General features: G+C 41.1%; 1 protein-coding gene across 1 annotated transcript in view; it reads right to left on the reverse strand.

Moving 5' to 3' along the window:
* PIGN (phosphatidylinositol glycan anchor biosynthesis class N) overlaps nt 1-19752 on the reverse strand; it is a 363689-nt gene that overhangs the window by 120425 nt on the left and 223512 nt on the right. The window contains exons 19-20 of the mRNA XM_073678652.1: nt 14784-14895; nt 6999-7107 (exon numbers count right to left, since the gene is read on the reverse strand). Coding sequence (XP_073534753.1) covers nt 6999-7107; nt 14784-14895 — 221 coding nt within the window. The remainder of the gene's footprint in view (nt 1-6998; nt 7108-14783; nt 14896-19752) is intronic.

A 19752-nucleotide genomic window follows, 5' to 3' on the forward strand; every position in this document is an offset into this window, starting at 1 on the left:
TGAGCTGCACTCACACACCAGACCTTGCAGACAGCGGTGAACAGTACAGATGCAGAGCACTGTGCACTAGTGCTGCAAGACGGAAAAAAATTTCTCTATCTACTCCTATATAGTGTGTTTGGAACCAATTTAGCTGAATACAGATGGAACCACCACACTAATAGGAGATATCAGGAAAAATTATGAATTGGCAAAAAAGGACAATGTATGAGGCAGTGACACACACTGAGTGCACTACAACCAGACTTGGCTGAAGCACACACTACAGGGTGAGCTGCACTCACACACACAGACCTTGCAGATAGCGGTGAGCAGCACAGGGAACTGTGCACTAGCACTGCAAGGCACAGTGATTTAGAAAGTAGCTTGGGTAAAGCAGTATAGAGCAAATAGGTAGCTAAAACTGTCCCTCAGAACAACAGCGTCCTATCCCTAACTGAATTCACAGCAGAGTGAGCTCAAAATGGCGGCGGTGGCTTTTATAGTGCATCATGACATCATTTCAGCAGCCAATCACAGCCATGCCATTAGTTAAGATGCCTACATGCCTAACAGGATGTGCCCACACTTCTTAGGATCCTCATTGGCTGAATAAAATGAAAATGTCTCATTGCATTATGGGAACTTCCGATTCCGGTATACGATATTGCAATAGTATCGGAATTAAGTATCGGAATTCCGATACCGCGAATATCGGACGATACCCGATATTTCAGTATCGGAATGCTCAACACTACTCATGTGTCATTTGCAAGCAGCCTTATGATATTTTAGCAATCAGGGTCAATTCAACTGGGAAACTGAAAGTCAGAAATTATCAAAAGAGATTTTTGATCATCCATTGAGTCTACAACCTTGGACCTTCTCTGATAACTAGAAATGAGCACCAAAATCTTCTTGACAGCACTTACAGATTATAATCACCAGAAACCACTGGCACAGCAATTTAAAGAAATATTCTTACAAAGAAGTGGAGTTTTGTTCAGAATGTTAAGAGTTTGGGAACTTTGATGTAACTGACCTGATATTCTGACATGTACACATGACAATTTAAAAGACAAGGTGAAAAAAGTATACATGATCTCGACTCCAATCCGTCATCCAAACATATTGATCTAGAGGAGGGCTAAAACCCCTATGTGATGGATGCCAATTGCACTATATTAGCAGAATAATTTCAGAGTCCAAATTAATCAACCATCATAACATTATGTTGTAAGGAGTTCCGGAGTCTCACTGCTCTTACTATAAGATAGCTGCATCCTTCTTAGAAACATAGTATATTGATGGCAGAAAAATACTGCATTGCCCAACTAGCCTGTCCTTATATTATTTATATATTTTTTTTTTTTTTTGTCATAAGACAGATATGTTTCTCTCATGGAAGTTTATATTAATTTACTGATGATTTTCCAACCACATCCATTGGTAGGTTGTTCCAAGCATGTACTACTCATTCAGTAAAATAATAATTTCTCACATTGATTCTGTAACAGTGGTGGAACCACTGTGCCACAGTCCGAGGTGAGCCTGATGGGGTGTGACTTATTGAACTCTTCACTGGAGCACCTGATGGTGGGGTTACGCTTAGCTCCCGATGGGCACCAGGTGCTACTCCAGGGCATATCTCGGACGCACGGCAGCTGACCCCCAAGGGACAGCTAGCTTGAACGGCCCAGTAGGAGAGTACAGCTGGTACAGACAGGCACAGAGGGAACACAGGAATCGAAGATGATGGCGGGTACGGCTAGTCGGCAGATAGGCACTGGCAGGTGCAGGCTGGTACAGCTGGAACACAGATAGGCACTGGCAGGTACAGGTTGGTATACAGATGGGTACGGCAGGTGCAGGATGGTATATAGATTGACACTAGCGGGTGCAGGCTGGTATGTCGAAGAGCACAGCAAATGTAGGCTGGTATACAGATGGACACTGGCGAGTGCAGGCTCGTATGTGGAAGAGCACAGCAGGTGCAGGATGGTATATAGATTGACACTAGCGGGTGCAGGCTGGTATGTGGAAGAGCACAGCAGGTGCAGGCTGGTATACAGATGGACACTGGCGTGTGCAGGCTGATATGCAGACAGGCAGACACAGCTGATATACAGGCAGACGAGCAAGGCTGAAATACAGGAACAAAAGGCATGTACGGACAGATAGGTACAGACTGGTAGTTTGGCTGGTGGGTACAGGGGACCTTACAACTAGCAAGAATGTAGGGAACTAACTATACATGTTGCACAGGCATCTCCCAATCAGGTGGAGGTGCCTTAAATAATAATAGTCTCCCAATCATTAGCTGGGGACACTTTAGAAGGTCCCTTTCAAAAGGAGGGAGTGCACGCGCCCTAAGCACAGTAACCGGGATATGCGCACTATGCGCAGACCCCAGGCAGCAGCCAAAGCAGGAGAAGGAGGAGTGCGGGACGGGGGCCGAGGCGGTGAGTGAGTTGGTGTCCCAGCCGGGTTAGGAGACAAGCATGTAGGGACGCCGACGCTACAAATTCTAACCTTGTAAGATGGATAAAGTTGCAAAGATAACTTTGTAATATACCACTTTTCTCAAGAATGGAGGGATTTTTAATTATATAGTTCACTGTTCATTGCTCAGGTTACCGATCACCTCTGCAATCTCAAAGGTGGCTAGATCCTAGGCAACGAGAGTGCGCTTGCACACTCTTTGCTTCATCGGCTGAAATGGTGATCTGAAGCCAATCTCACGATGCTACAGAGATAAAGCTGCCTCTGCTGGCCCCATTATTATTATTTATTTATATAGTGCCATTGATTCCAGACATCACTTACAGTAAACAAAACAAAACAATGATAGACTGATACAGAGGGAAGAGGAGCCCTTGCAGGCTTACATTCTACAGGAACGGGGAAGAAGACAGGAGGTTCGGGAGCCCCCATGGGAGACCGCAGTTTGAGAAAGTGGCATGACCATGCAGCTGAGCTGAACTGTAAATTATTAGGTGAGCACTGCCGCCTCAGGCAGGCATGAAAATCCCTTTAAAGACCTTCCACAATTTTTGAAGCTCATTTATGGATCGTTATATTTTACTTTACATTTTATCAATATATTTTTGTAAGCGAGGTCTCTAGAACTGAGTAAAGTATCCCAAATGTAGTCTCATTATAGCTCTAAAGAGGGGGATCACAATCTCTTTGTACTGTTTAAACAGTAACGCAAGCATTTGAATTTCCATACTGCCTTGCCATACTATTCACTTAATTTAAACCCATCAGAAATCAGTAAATCTTCTACTCAGAAATTCTGGATAACACCCAACTGCCAATACTATACTCTGTACATTTTATTTCCCTTGGCAGCAGCTGCCTGGCACTTCAGTAAAGTTGAGTTTACTGTTAACTAACACATCCAAGTCTTTTTCATTCACATTTTACCCTGTAATTTACTATTTAGTATATAATTGTTCATATTGTTTATGCGGACATAAGGCAAGATCTAACATTTATTTACATTAATCTTAATTTGCCATTTTTCTGCCAAACTTTTCATGTTCCCCAAATAATCCCTCTCTATTCCTTAATCAAGCTCTGTAAATTATTCCACACATTTTAAAAGAAGAGGACCCAATACTGACCCTGTGATAACTCCACTAAGAATTGTGACCTAATCAAAGTATTTTGCATTAATAATGACCCTCTGTTTCCTATAACACAGCCATTTGCTATCCCATTTACACATATGTAGAGGCATTTTCTTAGGGTGGGTCATAAAACCTTTTAAAGTGAATCTATCAGCATGATTTCACATCCAAAACAATTCGTGTGTGCATGTAGATCTTTCAAAGACAAGTCCATCAATACCTTTACATGGCCAGTTGGATCATCCATTACTGAGAAATCAGCATTTGAATAGATATGCAAAGGGTTATGGTAGATCTGAAGCTTCTGTCACTCCAGCTGTATTCCCCACCAAGAGCTGCCTCTTCATGCTTGCTAGACAGCTACTGCCTAAAGTCACAAAGCATAAAGGCTGTCCATGAAGAAGGAGGAGGTGGTGCTGGGAGGGGAAAAGAGCTGGAGTGACTTCAGACCTACAATAGCTCTTCAGCCTTACATATCATCATATAAATTCAAATGCTGATTTCTCAGTAATGGAGGACCGGACCGACCATGTAATGGTATTGCTGGACTTGTCTTTTAACCCCTTAGTGACCAATAGACGTCTTTTTACTGACCTGCGATATAAGAGACTAGCGTTCCCCGACAGGTGACAATCCTGTAACTGTCACATGTACACTATAGCTGACAACTTGCTGCATCAACCACGATCAGTGTTGGCACTGAAAATGGATGTTTAACCCCTTACTTAGATTCTGCCGTCAATAGTTACTACAGAATCTTAATAGTTAACAGAGTGTGGGGGCTCCCTCTTTAACCTCATCGGCACCCTGAGATCTTGATTGTGTGGTCCTGATGTTTGCCATGACAGGTAATGGCCAAATAACAGCTTTAGAGTCTGCCGGTCTGTTCAGAAGTTATCAAAATTTAGGTGGTAAAAATATGCAAATTGCCTCTTCAGAGAAAAAGAGGACTTGTACTCTATAGCACCACCTATTGGAAGTAACAATCCTACAAGTCACAATCAACCCTTTAACAAGTCGTGCAATATGACTTAGAATAAAAGGCAAATCAGAATCTCAATTTGCAGACACGGTGTTTCGGGCTGTTGGCCCTCGTCAGTGCAAAGTATGAGAACTGATTTGGCTAGGTGAGAGGCTCTGGACTGAGGTCTAAGGGGTAACATTTCTCCTTATGGAGAGTGACACACCAGCTCTGGCACGTCAAGGTAAGGAAGCTTATTCGCCATGCAATGCTCCTCTGGGAAATTTAATATGCAAATTGCCTCTTCAGAGAAAAAGAGGACTTGTACTCTATAGCACCACCTATTGGAAGTAGCAATCCTACAAGTCAAAATTAACCCTTTAACGAGTTGTGCAATATGACTTAGGATAAAAGCCAAATCAGAATCTCAATTTGCAGACACGGTGTTTCGGGCTGTTGGCCCTCGTCAGTGCAAAGTATGAGAAGTGATTTGGCTAGGTGAGAGGCTCTGGGCTGAGGTCTAAGGGGTAGCGTTTCTCCTTATGGAGAGTGACACACCAGCTCTGGCACATCAAGGTAAGGAGGCTTATTCGCCATGCAATGCTCCTCTGGGAAATTTAATATGCAAATTGCCTCTTCAGAGAAAAAGAGGACTTGTACTCTACAGCGCCACCTATTGGAAGTAACAATCCTACAAGTCACAATCAACCCTCTAACGAGTCGTGCAATATGACTTAGGATAAAAGCCAAATCAGAATCTCAATTTGCAGACACGGTGTTTCGGGCTGTTGGCCCTCATCAGTGCAAAGTATGAGAACTGATTTGGCTAGATGAGAGGCTCTGGACTGAGGTCTAAGAGGTAACATTTCTCCTTATGGAGAGTGACAATCAGTTCTCATACTTTGCACCAATTTGGGTTCCGGTACCCTGCTCTGCCAACCCTTCACCCTGTATCTCCTGGGCATATGGGGTTCCTTCTGTCCTCGTGTCTCTGGGCCTTTCTCTGTGTTCCTTGCTTCCTTTCTCCTCTGTTTCAGTTCCTTTCTTACTTTCCTTTCTGTTCCTTCTTCTCTCTCTCAGGCTCCAGCCTTCTGACAAGGCCTGCCTGCGGAGCAGAGCCCATGCAGGGGCTCTGCTTCCTGTCTTCTCCTCTCACTCTTAGCTTCTTCTCTGCACTGCACTGACCACTGTTCTAAGATGATGCCCACCTTTTATACCTCCTTCTGACACCCGAGCCCAGGTGACTAGCAACCAATGGGCTCCTACCTATGCCCAGAGACCCACCCCTATCTGCTCCTACACCACTTGGCTTTCCTCCCCCTCCCCACTCCAGCCAGGAACAGATGCTGTCGTGCCTGCACTTCTGTCTAGTGGGAGCACCGTTGAGCTGTCCCTCGGAAATGGGGTGTGTGTGGTGCATGCAGCTTACTGAGTCCTGGTCCACACTCCATTCTTACCCGGGAGTGGAATATCACACCTCTGGACTGAGGTGCAATACCCCTGTAGCAGCCGAGCCCTCGGGGTGCTACATTATTACTACATAAAGTGACACTTGTCAGATTTAAAAAAATTGGTCCGATCACTAAGGGGTTAAAGAGCTTCATGTACATATAAATGGTTTGGGGTATGAAATCATACTGACAGACAGCAAGCCATGTAGTTCTTTATGTAACAAATATTTAACATATGGTGTAGACATGCTAAAATCACCTAAAAACAGATTTAAAAAGCAGTGTTTTATCACTTCATCTTAGAAGTTAGAATGAGAGCAGAAATCTAAAAATGCCAGCACCGAACATTAAATGTTTGATTTGTTCCTAAATCAAGTACAGTATCATTATCCTCTTATACCATCAGCCTAGTGCCTATTAATATTCATGTGTGTACTAGACACTTCTTTTAACCATAGTGTAGACTTTATTCCTATATCTAGAGACATAAAAGAGCACTGACAATAGCAGGAGTGATAATACCGGGAATACATCTTTAAGATCTTCACAGACCAGGCTTTGCTTTAAGCTATCCAGATGCAGAAACACATTATGGGTTCACAATGCAATATTACTCGCAACGTCTGTTAACCTCCAGGCGCTGGTTGACCCTGTATCTAATGCATATCCAAGAGCAGCTGATTCAGTGCTTTGCGTTACAACCAAATACAATTTCAGATATGGCGATAGAATCAACCTCCAACGGGAAACACATAGGACTCAGATTCCATTAATAATTATTATATCATTTCAGAGATTAAATATATATATTTTGTACTTATCCCTGGCAGAAAAAAAGCAACTCTTTTTTTATAGTTTTGATATATGACTTGTATATGGTGCATAGTTTTGTTGGGAGTTCAGTTTGTAAAATATTGGTTATTAATTAACAATAATGTAAATCTAATCAATGCATGATGAGGACTCACTTACCTAAAATGGCCCAACTAACAATTTGGTTCAGCAATGGTAGTCCTTGTTTGGCAGCAAGGCTGGAGTGGGTGGTGCTGACTACACACATGGAAACTGCAAGACCTATTGTCTGAAAAATAAATGGGAAACATTGGTGATGCAGAAAACAAAATCTAGTGCAGAAAAGATGAAAAAACGCTTTCTTTCGTATTTTATTTAGTATTATTTTTATTTTTATTAAGAACCATAAGGCTATAAAATGATTGTTTTGTTGCTTTTTTTTTTATTTTCCAGTGACTAGTTTAACAGCAATCTCAAAACAGGAGAGCATTTTTTTTACATTATTCCAATTTAAAAATGGTTGTCAGGGACTTTTATATTGATGGCCTATCCATAGGAAAGGTCATCACTATCTGATTGGTGAGGGTGCAACCCTACCGAACAACTGTTCCCAGTGCAGGCTGGATGTGCTCAGTTGCGGAGCGGAACTACATAGCTCTGTCAAGGGCGCAGTGGTCGTGAGTAGGGGGCGGATGTGCAGTACCCCGCCATGGCCACTATGCAATCACCCGAGCTGTGCTATGTTGCTCCACAACTAATCACATCCGGCCACTGCTGGAACTGGGAGCAGCTTATCGGTAAGGGTGCCGGGTGTCGCACCCCCGATCCTAAAAATTGGCCATCAATATAGAAGTCCAAGACGAATACTTTAAGAATTGTTTTATCTGTGTCAACTAACAGAGAAATGTGATACTAAATCATATTCACAATCAATTTCTATCAATTGTAAAGAATGCGTACGTTTACTGATAATTATCGATCCTTTCGTAAATTGAAACAAAGCAATAACCAATCATTCAGAGACAAATTATTGCTACATGCAGACATGAAGGATTGCTATACCTCAGGAATTCTTTCTTCTTTTTGCTACTTGAGATTCATTTGAACAGAAAAAAACTTTTTTTTTTTTTTTTTTAGAACGAGACAAATAGTGATACATAGCAGATCAACACTGTAGACCTTGGATGTGACTGTAAGCCGGCTTATTATGTGTGCCAGGCACAACACGGCAGTTGGCATCATAAAGGAGAAATTGACAGATTCTAACATTTTAGTATCCAACGTTTCTGCTAACAAAGCACTATTCCCTGCAGTAATAATAGTAATAGCTTGGGAAAAAAACGTAAAACTTTGAAAAAACCTACATTTAAAACATTTTTAAAATACTTCAACTCTGCAAAATATAGAAGTCACACTACATATTTTACATTAGGGGAAAAACATTTCTCACAGTGTTTTTGAGGAGCATTTTTATTCATTGAGGAGTACAGAATCATATCTATAGGATCCACCATTCGTGTAATAACATAAACCCATCTATAGCACCCTGTTCCCTCTACAGAATAATTACATAATCGCATCTATAGGCCCCACTAGCATAAAAATAATATAACTGATATAATTGTATCTCAAGACCGCTCACATTATATTAACAAACACATCTATAGGCCCCATCACCAGTATGATAATACAATCACATCTCTAGGACCCCCACACTACAATAATAAACACATCTATAGGCCCCACCAACAGTATAACATAATCACATCTCTAGGATCCCTATACTACAATAATAAACACATATATAGGGCCCCATCTCTAGTATAATAACATAATCACATTTTTAGGACCGCCACCCTACAAAAACACATCTATAGGCCCCATCAACAGTATAATAACATAATAACATCTCTAGGACCCCCATACTACAATAACAAACACATCTATACGCCCCATCAACAGTATAATAACATAATCATATCCCTATGACCCCCATACTACAATAACAAACACATCTATAGGCCCCACCAACAGAATAATAACATAATCACATCTGCAGGACCCCCATACTACAATATCAAATACATGTATAGGCCCCACCAACAGAATAATAACATAATCATATCTCTAGGACCCCAATACTACAATAACAAACACATCTATAGGCCCAACAAACAGAATAATAACAATCACATCTCTAGGATCCCCACACTACAATAACAAACACATCTATAGGCCCGACCAACAGAATAATAACATAATTACATCTCTAGGACCCCCATACTACAATAAAAAACACATCTATAGGTCTCACCAACTGTATAATAAAATGGAAAGGCCACCCACAGTATAATAGGCCCTCCCAAAGTATAATAGCTATAGGCCCCCCATTGCTTAATTCTATTCATAGCCAATCCCCCCAGTTTACAGCATAATCTCATTATCCAAAGCAGCCCCATAGCATAATTACATCCATAGACCCCCCACAGTATAACAACATGCGCAGACCTCCCCCACACAGTATAATCTCATCCATAACTCCCCACGCTAAAATTATATTCATAATCCTCGCCTCACAGTATGATTGCATCGATAACACCCCTACATTATAATTATATTTATAGGCCCCCATCACACAGTAAAATCACCCCGCCACCCCATAGTGATCTCACCTATAATCTCCCCCCCTCTGCTCCTCTGTGGCGGGCAGCATCACGTTCTTCTAGCGGACGTGCATACAGCGCTATATGTCGGATATAGCAGACGTAGTGAGTCACAGGTTGCATTGGCGACCATTCTGGAGCACTGTCTAATGTGTATTAATACGCGTAAAACTCTTTTTAGAAGGGTAAAATAGCCCTTGCCCAGGCATTACTGCAATATGACATCTATAACTAGGGCTCCACAACACGACTGTGCTCAATCGTAGGGATTGGCTTTGTACATACACAGCATGAATTAGGCACAAGACATCGCCTGTGGCTATAAACTGCACTTCTTACGCTAAAAGTAGAATTTTCAGGTCAGGTCCATAGAGGGTTTTAGAGAAGCAAATCTATTTCGTATCTGATTTCATGGGAACCTTTACACCAGAAGCAGAAGTTTAAAAGCAATTAATAAACTTAGCGGCTGTATTTCTCAGAGGCAAATATATGACACCATTACATGATGCGGCATCGTTTCATAGAAGTGATTAACCCTAAATAGATGGGGAAAGTAGAGACATCATTTTTCATTTGCAGATGTTGAGAACATTTTCCTAATAGCAAATTCCTTTAATTCCTGAGGCAACGATCAAAATGTCAGTCTCAACAGATAGAAAAAGGTCAGCTATGATCTGATAAGTCTTTGTTATGAGAAAGTGATTAACGCAAACCTCTGGTATTCCCTGATCAATTACAGTTCATTAGAAATCATCAGACTCCCAATTCCTCTGTACAGTGAATTTCAAAGAAGCAGCAGCACAACATGCAATCCGAAGCAGCGGGAACACCGTGGGCCAAACAGCTTGAATGGAAAAAGTAGCGCCTAGCACTCATACTGGGGGACTATCAATGACCCACTTTCCAACGCCCTTCCAATTTCTTTCTCAAACTTTCATGTTTAGCCTTTCCCCGCAGAATATTCTCCCATATGGATTAGTAGACTCTTGATCTCTTTTTTATCAACTTTCCATTAATGGAAAAATGTATCCTTTATTTTAATAAATTAAATGTATTAAATGTAACCTTGACCATCCTTTACTTCATAATCCTCAACAGATCACATATAACACATACACAAACTACAATAAACACACTGCACATGCTGAAACACTTCTCCATCCCCATCAAATTTCTCCTTATCTTTTTCAGAGTTCTGAAAAAAGCTGGTCCCATAGCCAAGAAGGGTAGTAAAAGAACACGAGAAACTGTACTTTCTGATCTATTCACCCACTGCTCCAGCGCCATAGTATGGGACTGTAAAACGATGAGGCCAGTGATAGCGTGTAGCAGTAGGGTACATAGGACATAGTCATAGCAGCCAGGTACATGGGAAGACCTGCAGCGGCAGCTGGGGAATAAACCAATAAATACAGCTTCTTTTCCAACTTTTTTTTACCATTCTTGGCTATGAGCACATTTTTTCCTATCTTGGAAAACCACTTGAAAAACTTTCAAGAACATAATACATCGAAAGGACCATAAACTACTGAACAAAATAGAATTGAACTGCTGTAAATTTGTATCATTGCTCTTACTTTTGCCTTCTCTCATATGTCCCATAATATTCTTTAATATCACATTGAACTGCAGTGTTGTAAATTTGTATTACCACCTCTTGCTTCTGCCCCCTCTCATACACTCCCTCTCATATACCCCATTGTTATAACATACTTTAATATGACATTTTTTCAGTAACATAATCGCAATCTTGCAAGGAGCTGCCTAGTCATTGTTATTTCTGTTAAGCACATCAGACGGCACCTATCTCGCCCGACCTGCTCTGATAACTGCTGATGCTGTGGGTTGGTGATTTTGCAAGATTTATAACAGCCACTTGTCAGGAGTTGAAAGAGAGGTGGAGGGGAAGGGCGTTGAGCTTCTAACTGCTGAATAGAAATCAATGGGATGGAGAGAACTGACTGGAATGTAAGGAATTAACCCCTCTCCTAGAAGGTAACTACTGTGCACACTTGGCCAGGGTCTGTGCAGGCACTAGTGACCGAGCTTCGTGGAAACCTGCTGTACACTATGAAAGATAAAAGTTCTCATTGCAGGAAAATCACAGCAGAGAGAAAAAGCAAGTCAATTGGAAACTTGCGTATTTTCATGTTGTCTAATTAAAGCAATAACTTGAGAATACCGATTTAGTTGTCTCGAACAGCACCCAAGCAAATGAGCATAAGTGCTCAGCTCCTTCACATAGCAAATAAAATGACTTTTATTATCCTTCCTCACTGTATGTTAATCGACACAGTCTGGCCCGATTGGCATCGCTGGTCTGTGTTTGGCACCTCCTCTATATTCACATTCACCAGCCTTCCTGCTTTGATTAATGTCTACTACGTTATCCAAAGAGTCTGTTGCACCTGCGCAGCACCTGTACTTTACTGTGCATGTGCAAGAACTAAACAGACTGTGGATGATGTAGGAGATGTCAATCAAGACAGGAGAGAGACGATTTTGAGACAGTAAGTGACGCCCATTAGACTGAAGCACGGAGACATTGTACCGCTATAGCCAGTGCTCTTGCATGGTTTCCCCTCCATTCAGGGACGCTGACATACTCACCGCCGCGCCCGCACGGTCACCTCCCCATGTCCGACACATCTCCCTGCTCGTTGCGTACTGACTTCCGGCGGTGCACATAGTGCGCGCTTCCCTGCTCTTCAAGGGGCAGCGGGAGCGCATTGTAAATGCCCCCAGCCAATAGCTGGGAGGCATCTAAGTATAAAAGGAACCCTCCCCATTAGGGAGGTGCCTGTGTAGTAGTGTGTGTGCAACTGTATGTTGACAGGTCCCTCTTCCCGTGTAGTTGAGAGTTGGCCCGAGTGCCTGGTCCTTGTGTGGCCAGGGCCTGATCCTGAACCCCTAGTCCTTGGGTGGCCAGGGCCAGAGCCCTAAACTGCACCTGGCAGTCTCTGAACTTGAAACCGCTCCGGCAGTACCTGAACCTTGTGAAGCCGCACCAGCGGTACCTGACCCCTGTGAAGCCGCTCCGGTGGTACATGAGCCCTTTGAAGCTGCTCCGGCGGTCCGTGAACCCTGTGAAGTCGCTCCGGCGGTACCTGAACCCTATGAAGCCACTCTGGCAGTACATGAACTCTGATAAGCCGTTCCATTACTAGAACCTGAACCTTGAGTTAGTCCTGGTTAGCGTTCCTGTGTCCATACTGGCTGAGCCTGTTCCAGTATCCGAATCCAGCCGTCTGTGAGTACGTGTTAATACACATGCGTCACCTGCGAGCGTGACACACGTCCGGTTTTTATGGGCATTACAGATGAAAAGTAGCAATACGAGTCTATGGGTCCGTAAAAATCACGAAGAGCACACAGATAGCATTAGTGTGCAATCCATGTGCAGCCCGAATAGGACTGCAATGAATAGGATAAGCTTTATAATTTATTAATCCAAAAGTGACAATCAGTGATGTGATGGTAAAAACCAACACATGGACCAAGCACTGATGAAACTCTGATCTAATAAACTGATGACATTCAGACCATTTTTTTGAGCATGTGAACAAAGATGGACAACTGAATAAGGGTGTATTCAGTGAAGACAGATTTTACTGGTGAATTAAGAGCGGAAGATCAGTCCTGTAGGACAAATAAGAATATTTCTATTAGATATTTAACAAAGTTGCATATTTTCATATGTACTATTGATATATGAAATTAAAATTAAAACAAAGGTTATTTTTCAAAGGGCATCTGTAAGTAGGATCAACCCTTTTAAGTGGTCTATATGGGCATGCGAGTCATAGGAGGCTTAATAAAATGATATCTTGATATCTGTGATCCGATGTCTTATTCTAGATACATATGTTTTTCTTGTATGTAAATGAGCTTTTCAGGACTCAGTCACACGATCGTATAACACGGCTGAGTGCTATGTGATGTTTTATCGGAAAGCACTCGGCCCAATCTTATACTAAGAGGCAGTGCAGGTCTGAGATTTTTTCTCATGCCGATGCTGCGAGGGGCTCCGATATTCGGATCACGCCCACCCATACAAGCCCACAGGTGTGTGTGAAACTGACACAGGCAATGGAGATGATGGAGAAATTAATTCTCCATCTTCTCCACACCTGTGCTCCAATTCTCTCATGCGGGAGAATCAGATCACACTAAGTTGACACTCGGATCAAACTGTGACAGAGTTTGATTCAAGTGACATTAGAATAATAGGCCTGATTCTCCCACATGAGATAATCTACGGCCGTGTGACCACAGCCTAACTAACAGATCTGCAGGTTCCTCTCAGCTTCCATCTCCCAGATGGCCCGTGTTGCAATACAGCAGAGCTGTGAGAGCTGCAGCAAATGTGTTTGTAAGGAGACAAAGTTCAGTTCTCCTGTTCTGTGTTGGTTACTTGTCTCACACTGGTAACTCCCCCTTTTATTTAGGATAATCTCTGGAGGCAGATTCTTAGGCAGATCAGTGGCCAGCCCAAAGACCTTACCAGCTCATTTACATATTGGAAATACATGGATTTCTCTGGAATAAGACAACTTGAGAGGGTTGTGACTACTTTAACATTCCCTTTAAATGTCCCATAATAATGAAAATTTTTAAATTTGGCAACTATCAGAACTATTCAACTCATAATATGGCAAGCTGACACTACCTGGTGCTCACTTTAACATTTGTGCCCTGTGGATTCCATTATTTATGCTGAAGTCCATGTGAATAAGAACGGATTACTTCATCTACAGTATGCCACAAACTATTAGTTCATGTTCACACATGGCACATACATTGCAGATTTTAAGTCCAAATTAACAAAAGAAATTCCACAGCTTATTACCTTAGCTGCAAAGTGGATTAGATCTGATCCACATGCTACCCAAAAAATCCGCCTAGGATACTGACCTGCGCTCAAGATTTTAAATTTAAGTGAAGATTTTCACCTTAGATTACCCCATAGCAAAACAACACGTGAATCTCATGGGGAATTTTGCTACAGATTTGTTGCAAAATCCGTTGAAAATTTGTATGTGTTAATGTACCCCAAAAACAGATGTTATGTATCAAACTGTGAAAAAACCCCAAAAAATCCTCTAGCTGAAATAAACTCATCATACACAATATATTTCCAGTGCAGGTAAGAAGAGTTGGACTTTTTACTGGTACAAGACTCAATGACATCTTTTCTCAGAAAAAGCGTTGATAGGAGTCTTAATATAAAAAGAACATAAAAATCCATAATCTCTGAGGATTGGGAAATATGGCGACTCATGGATTTTTCAGTTATGCTGACCTGACAGATGTGCAATCTGAAATCTTTCCTTTCAACAGCTCGGTCTCTTTTCTTCGAAACCCACCAAAGAGATGCCAGGGAAATGAGTAGTGCGAGGAGTCCAGCGCAGGTGCTGTGTGAACAAGACAAGCAGCATATTAATCATCCCATTCAGCAATGCAACCATGCCATCCATTCACATCAGACTAGCAGAGCATGGAGGGTGCATGTCATGGACAGAGCAAAAACTGCTTACTGCCAGCTGTCAGGTATTACTTATCAGGTAGGAATATGTTCATACATTTCATTCAAAACCTAGATGCCCCTATTAGAAGCAAGTACGCTTCAGCAGAGGATATGGTCACGTAATCAGAGTACTTATAGACAGCAATTATTCTCTGTGGTCACCGCCGACAGGAGCATGTGGGGGATATTGGCCGAGTGAAGTAGCAATCACTAAAATTTACTTTGATTAGGCCATATGAAAAAGATGATGTTCTCATTTAAAAGGGAAAACCACTTTATTATAACAAAAGAGATTAATTAAAGTGCAACTAAACTTTTAAATAATGTAAAAAGTTACTTTAAAGAGAGTTTGTTAGCAGTTAGGAGAGCTTTATGAAATAGGGGCAGAAACCCTAATTCCAGTGATGTGTCACTTTACTGGGCTGTGTGTTGTTGTTTCAATGAAATCAGTGTTTTATTAGCTTAGCAGGAAATTATCACTACGGGGCTAGCTGTCTCTTGCCATGTTGTTCTCTTGCACTGTGTAAACCCTCTCCTACCATTGATTGGCCGCTTTCTGCCTATGCACAGTGTACACAAAAAGCTGCCAATCATTGGTGTATGTGGGGTTATACAGAGCTCAGCATTCAGATTTTTTTTTACCAAAGTGACAGTGTGTAGATCAGTGATGCATCACTGGAATCAGGCTCTCTGCCCCTACATCTTGCTGCTCTCAGGTTACATAACAAAAACTTGGCAACAGATTCCCTTTAAAGGGAATTTCTCAAGTCCCTTTTAAGCACTATTGATCCAGGAACTGAGACCCCTAATGAAAGTTCAGATCCAGGGGCAGAAACAATCAGCTTAAGCATGAGTGTGTACAGGGCTCAATAAAAAGTCAACTGGTTCATACATCACTGTGTACACACTCATGCATAAACCGAGTGCTTCCGCACCATAGCTTGGGTAGTCAACCTCTGATCAACAATATTTTAAAGGGGCTACAGTATATAAAAAATTGTTGAGATTGTATAAGGGTTTTTTGTTTTTTGATTTTTTTTAAGCAGCTGCTTAAAGTAACATCTTGAAATTTTTGCTAAATACAAAAACATGTATGTGATAAAGAAAATAATCAGTATAGCTATTATAATCTATGCGCTGCCGATATTGCTTAGCTCAATAATTATGTTCCTATTATTGAATTCAACTGTCCAACTGTGCAGAGGATTTGAAAACAATGATTTAGAATACAGATTTCTAGTCTATAAGTGAAGGACAAATGTGGACTTTGTTATCTGTATGAGAACTGTGTGTTGATCTTTTGAGCATAAAAACGATCCTTGAAATTCTGGAAATTGTTTATATATGGCTATGTTCACACCTTCAGTATTTTACATCAGTATCTGTAAGCCAAAACCAGGAGTGGGTGATAAATACAGAAGTGGTGACGTGTTTCTATTATACTCTACCTCTGATTGTTCCACTCCTGGTTTTGGCTTACAAATACTGATGTAAAATACCGACCAAATACTGATAGTGTGAATGTGGCCTAAAACTGATTCTTCATAATGTGCAGTATTATTTCGGTTGGGCATGTGCAAAAGTCTCATGGGTGAGTGTCAAAATGTTGACTTAAATACTGCACCCTATAGAGGGGGCAAGCCTGACCTTTATCACTATGGTATTGAGTCCCTGTGCATGTATTTCTTTCATCTCTTATCTTTAACTATCGCTTTTTAATAGCAAAGTTTTTTCCAAATAAATTTCCCTTTTACTCAAATCACCTGTGAAAACCAGATCTTTTCTAGGAAATACAGATTTCCATCTAAAATGTTAGTAAGTTTAAATGTTTTCTTTAAGTCAATGAAAGTCCTAAAAGCAGTGTACCTAAAGCATGGCACAAAAAAAGCAATGTGTGCTGAAAAAAACATAGGATGCACCTCTACACTGTGTTCAAAAGTGCAGGGTGGGCCATTTATATGGATACACCTAAATAAAATGGGAATGGTTGGTGATATCAACTTCTTGTTTGTGGCACATTAGTATATGGGAGAGGGAAAACTTTTCCAGATGGCGACCATGGTGGCCATTTTGAAGTTGGCCATTTTGGATCCAACTTTATTTTTTTGAATGGGAAGAGGGTCATGTGACACATCAAACTTATTGAGAATTTCATAAGAAAAACAATGGTGTGCTTGGTTTTAACGTAACTTTATTCTTTCATGAGGTATTTACAAGTTTCTCTTTTTTCAGAGCCATTGACATGACACAGAGGTTAACACGTGAGGAGCGGATAGAAATTGTGTTGATGTCTGGTGAATGCAGTACTCGGGTCATTGCAGCAGATTTCAATGCAAGACACTGTACGAGACCACCTATCTCCCAAGCTATAGTTAGCAAACTGCTTGCCAAATTTTGTGAAACAGGTTCAGTGTTGGATTTGCCAAAATGTGGACGCAAGAAAACTGTCACTAATGAAGAAACATCAGTGGCTGTCCTAGCTTCACTCAGCAAGAGCCCACAGCGTAGCACTCGCCGCATGTGACTGGAGAGTGGCATCAGTCGAACATCCCTTCGGCAGATATTAGCTTTTCACAAATGGCACCCTTACAAAATCCAGCTGCTGCAGCATCTCAACGAGGATGACCCAGATCGGTGCACTGAATTTGCAAAATGGGCAAAAAAAAAAATTGGAATAGGACCCTCAGTTTACACAGAACATTATGTTCAGTGATGAGGCAAACTTTTTTGTGAATGGTGAAGTTAACAAACAAAACCACTGCTATTGGTCTGACACTAACCCACAGTGGATAGATCCCTCCAAGACTGTTGGAACACAAAAATTTATGGTATGGTGTGGTATATGGGGTACAAAGGTAGTGGGGCCATTCTTCATCAATGAAAACCTCAATGCCACTGGATATCTGAACTTGCTACATGATGATGTGTTGCCCTCTTTATGCACTGCAGATGGCACGTTCCCTGAGTTTGGTGCACCACTACATTATGGGTGTCAGGTCTGAGCATTCCTACATGAACAGTTTCCTGGAAAGTGGATTGGTCGTCGTGGGCCAGTTGAATGGCCACCAAGGTCTCCCAATCTGACCCCCTTAGACTTTTATCTTTGAAGGCAATTGTCAATGCTGTGAAGATACAAGATGTGCAGCATGTAAAACAACGGATACTGTGCTAGCATTTCTTCTGCGATGTTGCGATCAGTGTGTCATGAGTGGGAGAAGAGGGTTGTATTGACAATGCAACACAATGGGCAGCACTTTGAACACATTTTATAAGTGGTCATAAACTTGTAAAAAAACTCATGAAAGAATAAAGTTACGTTAAAACCAAGCACACCATTGTTTTTCTTGTGAAATTCTCAATAAGTTTGATGTGTCACATGACCCTCTTACCATTGAAAAAAATAAAGTTGGATCCAAAATGGCCGACTTCAAAATGGCCGCAATGGTCATCACCCATCTGGAAGAAGTTTTCCCCCTCTAATATACTAATGTACCACAAACAGGAAGTTGATATCACCAACCATTCCCATTTTATTTAGGTGTATCCATATAAATGGCCCACCCTGCATTATGAAAATTGGATTTAAGTGTCAGAAATATATAATTTTTTGTTTTTAAAATACACTCATGGATGGTTTTGTGTCTCAGAGCTCTTTGGATCACTGAAAGCAATCTGAAACACCTGTGATAATTAGTTTGCCAGATGAGCTCTATTAAAGGAAAACTACTTAGGAAGGATGTTCCACATTATTAAACAGGCCAGAGTTTTCAAGCAATATGGGAAAGAAAAAAGATCTCTCTGTTGCTGAAAAGCATCAAATAGTGCAATGCCTTGGACAAGGTATGAAAACATTAAATATTTCAGGAAAAATTAAGTGTGATCATCATACTGTGAAGAGATTGGCGGCTGATGCAGAGCACAGACAGGCTCGTGCAGATAAAGGCATAATGAGGAAGGTTTCTGCCAGACAAATTCATGGGATTAACCACTTCGCACCAGAGCCTGTTTTTGCCTTCGTGACCGGGCCAATTTTTTCAATTCTGACCACTGTCACTTTATGAAGTAATTACTCTGGAAAACTTCAACGGATCCCCCTGATTCTGAGATCGTTTTTTCGTGACATATTGTACTTCATGATAGTGGTAAAATTTCTTCGATATCACTTGCGTTTATTTGTGAAAAAATCGGAAATCTGGCGAAAATTTAGAAAATTTAGCAATTTTCAAACTTTGAATTTTCATGCCCTTAAATCAGAGAGATGTGTCACACAAAATAGTTAATAAATAACATTTCCCAGATGTTTACTTTACATCAGCACAATTTTGGAACCAACATTTTTTCTTGTTAGGGAGCTATAAGGATTAAAAGTTGACCAGCGATTTCTCATTTTTCCAACAAAATTTACAAAAACATTTTTTTAGGGACCACATAATATTTGAAGTCACTTTGAGGGGTCTTTATGACAGAAAATACCCAAAAGTGACACCATTCTAAAAACTGCACCCCTCAAGGTGCTCAAAACCACATTCAAGAACTTTATTAACCCTTCAGGTGCTTCACAGGAATTTTTGGAATGTGGAAGAAAAAAATTAACATTTAACTTTTTTCACAAAAATGTTACTTTAGACCCAATTTTTTTTATTTTTGCAGGGGTAACAGGAAAAAATGGACCCCAAAATTTTTTGTGCAATTTCTCTTGAGCGTGCTGATACCCCATATGTGAGGGAAAACCACTGTTTGGGCA

This window comes from Phyllobates terribilis, unplaced genomic scaffold (assembly GCF_046119375.1).
Source record: "Phyllobates terribilis strain yellow unplaced genomic scaffold, ASM4611937v1 Scaffold_4__5_contigs__length_816908805, whole genome shotgun sequence".
NCBI lineage: Eukaryota > Metazoa > Chordata > Amphibia > Anura > Dendrobatidae > Phyllobates > Phyllobates terribilis.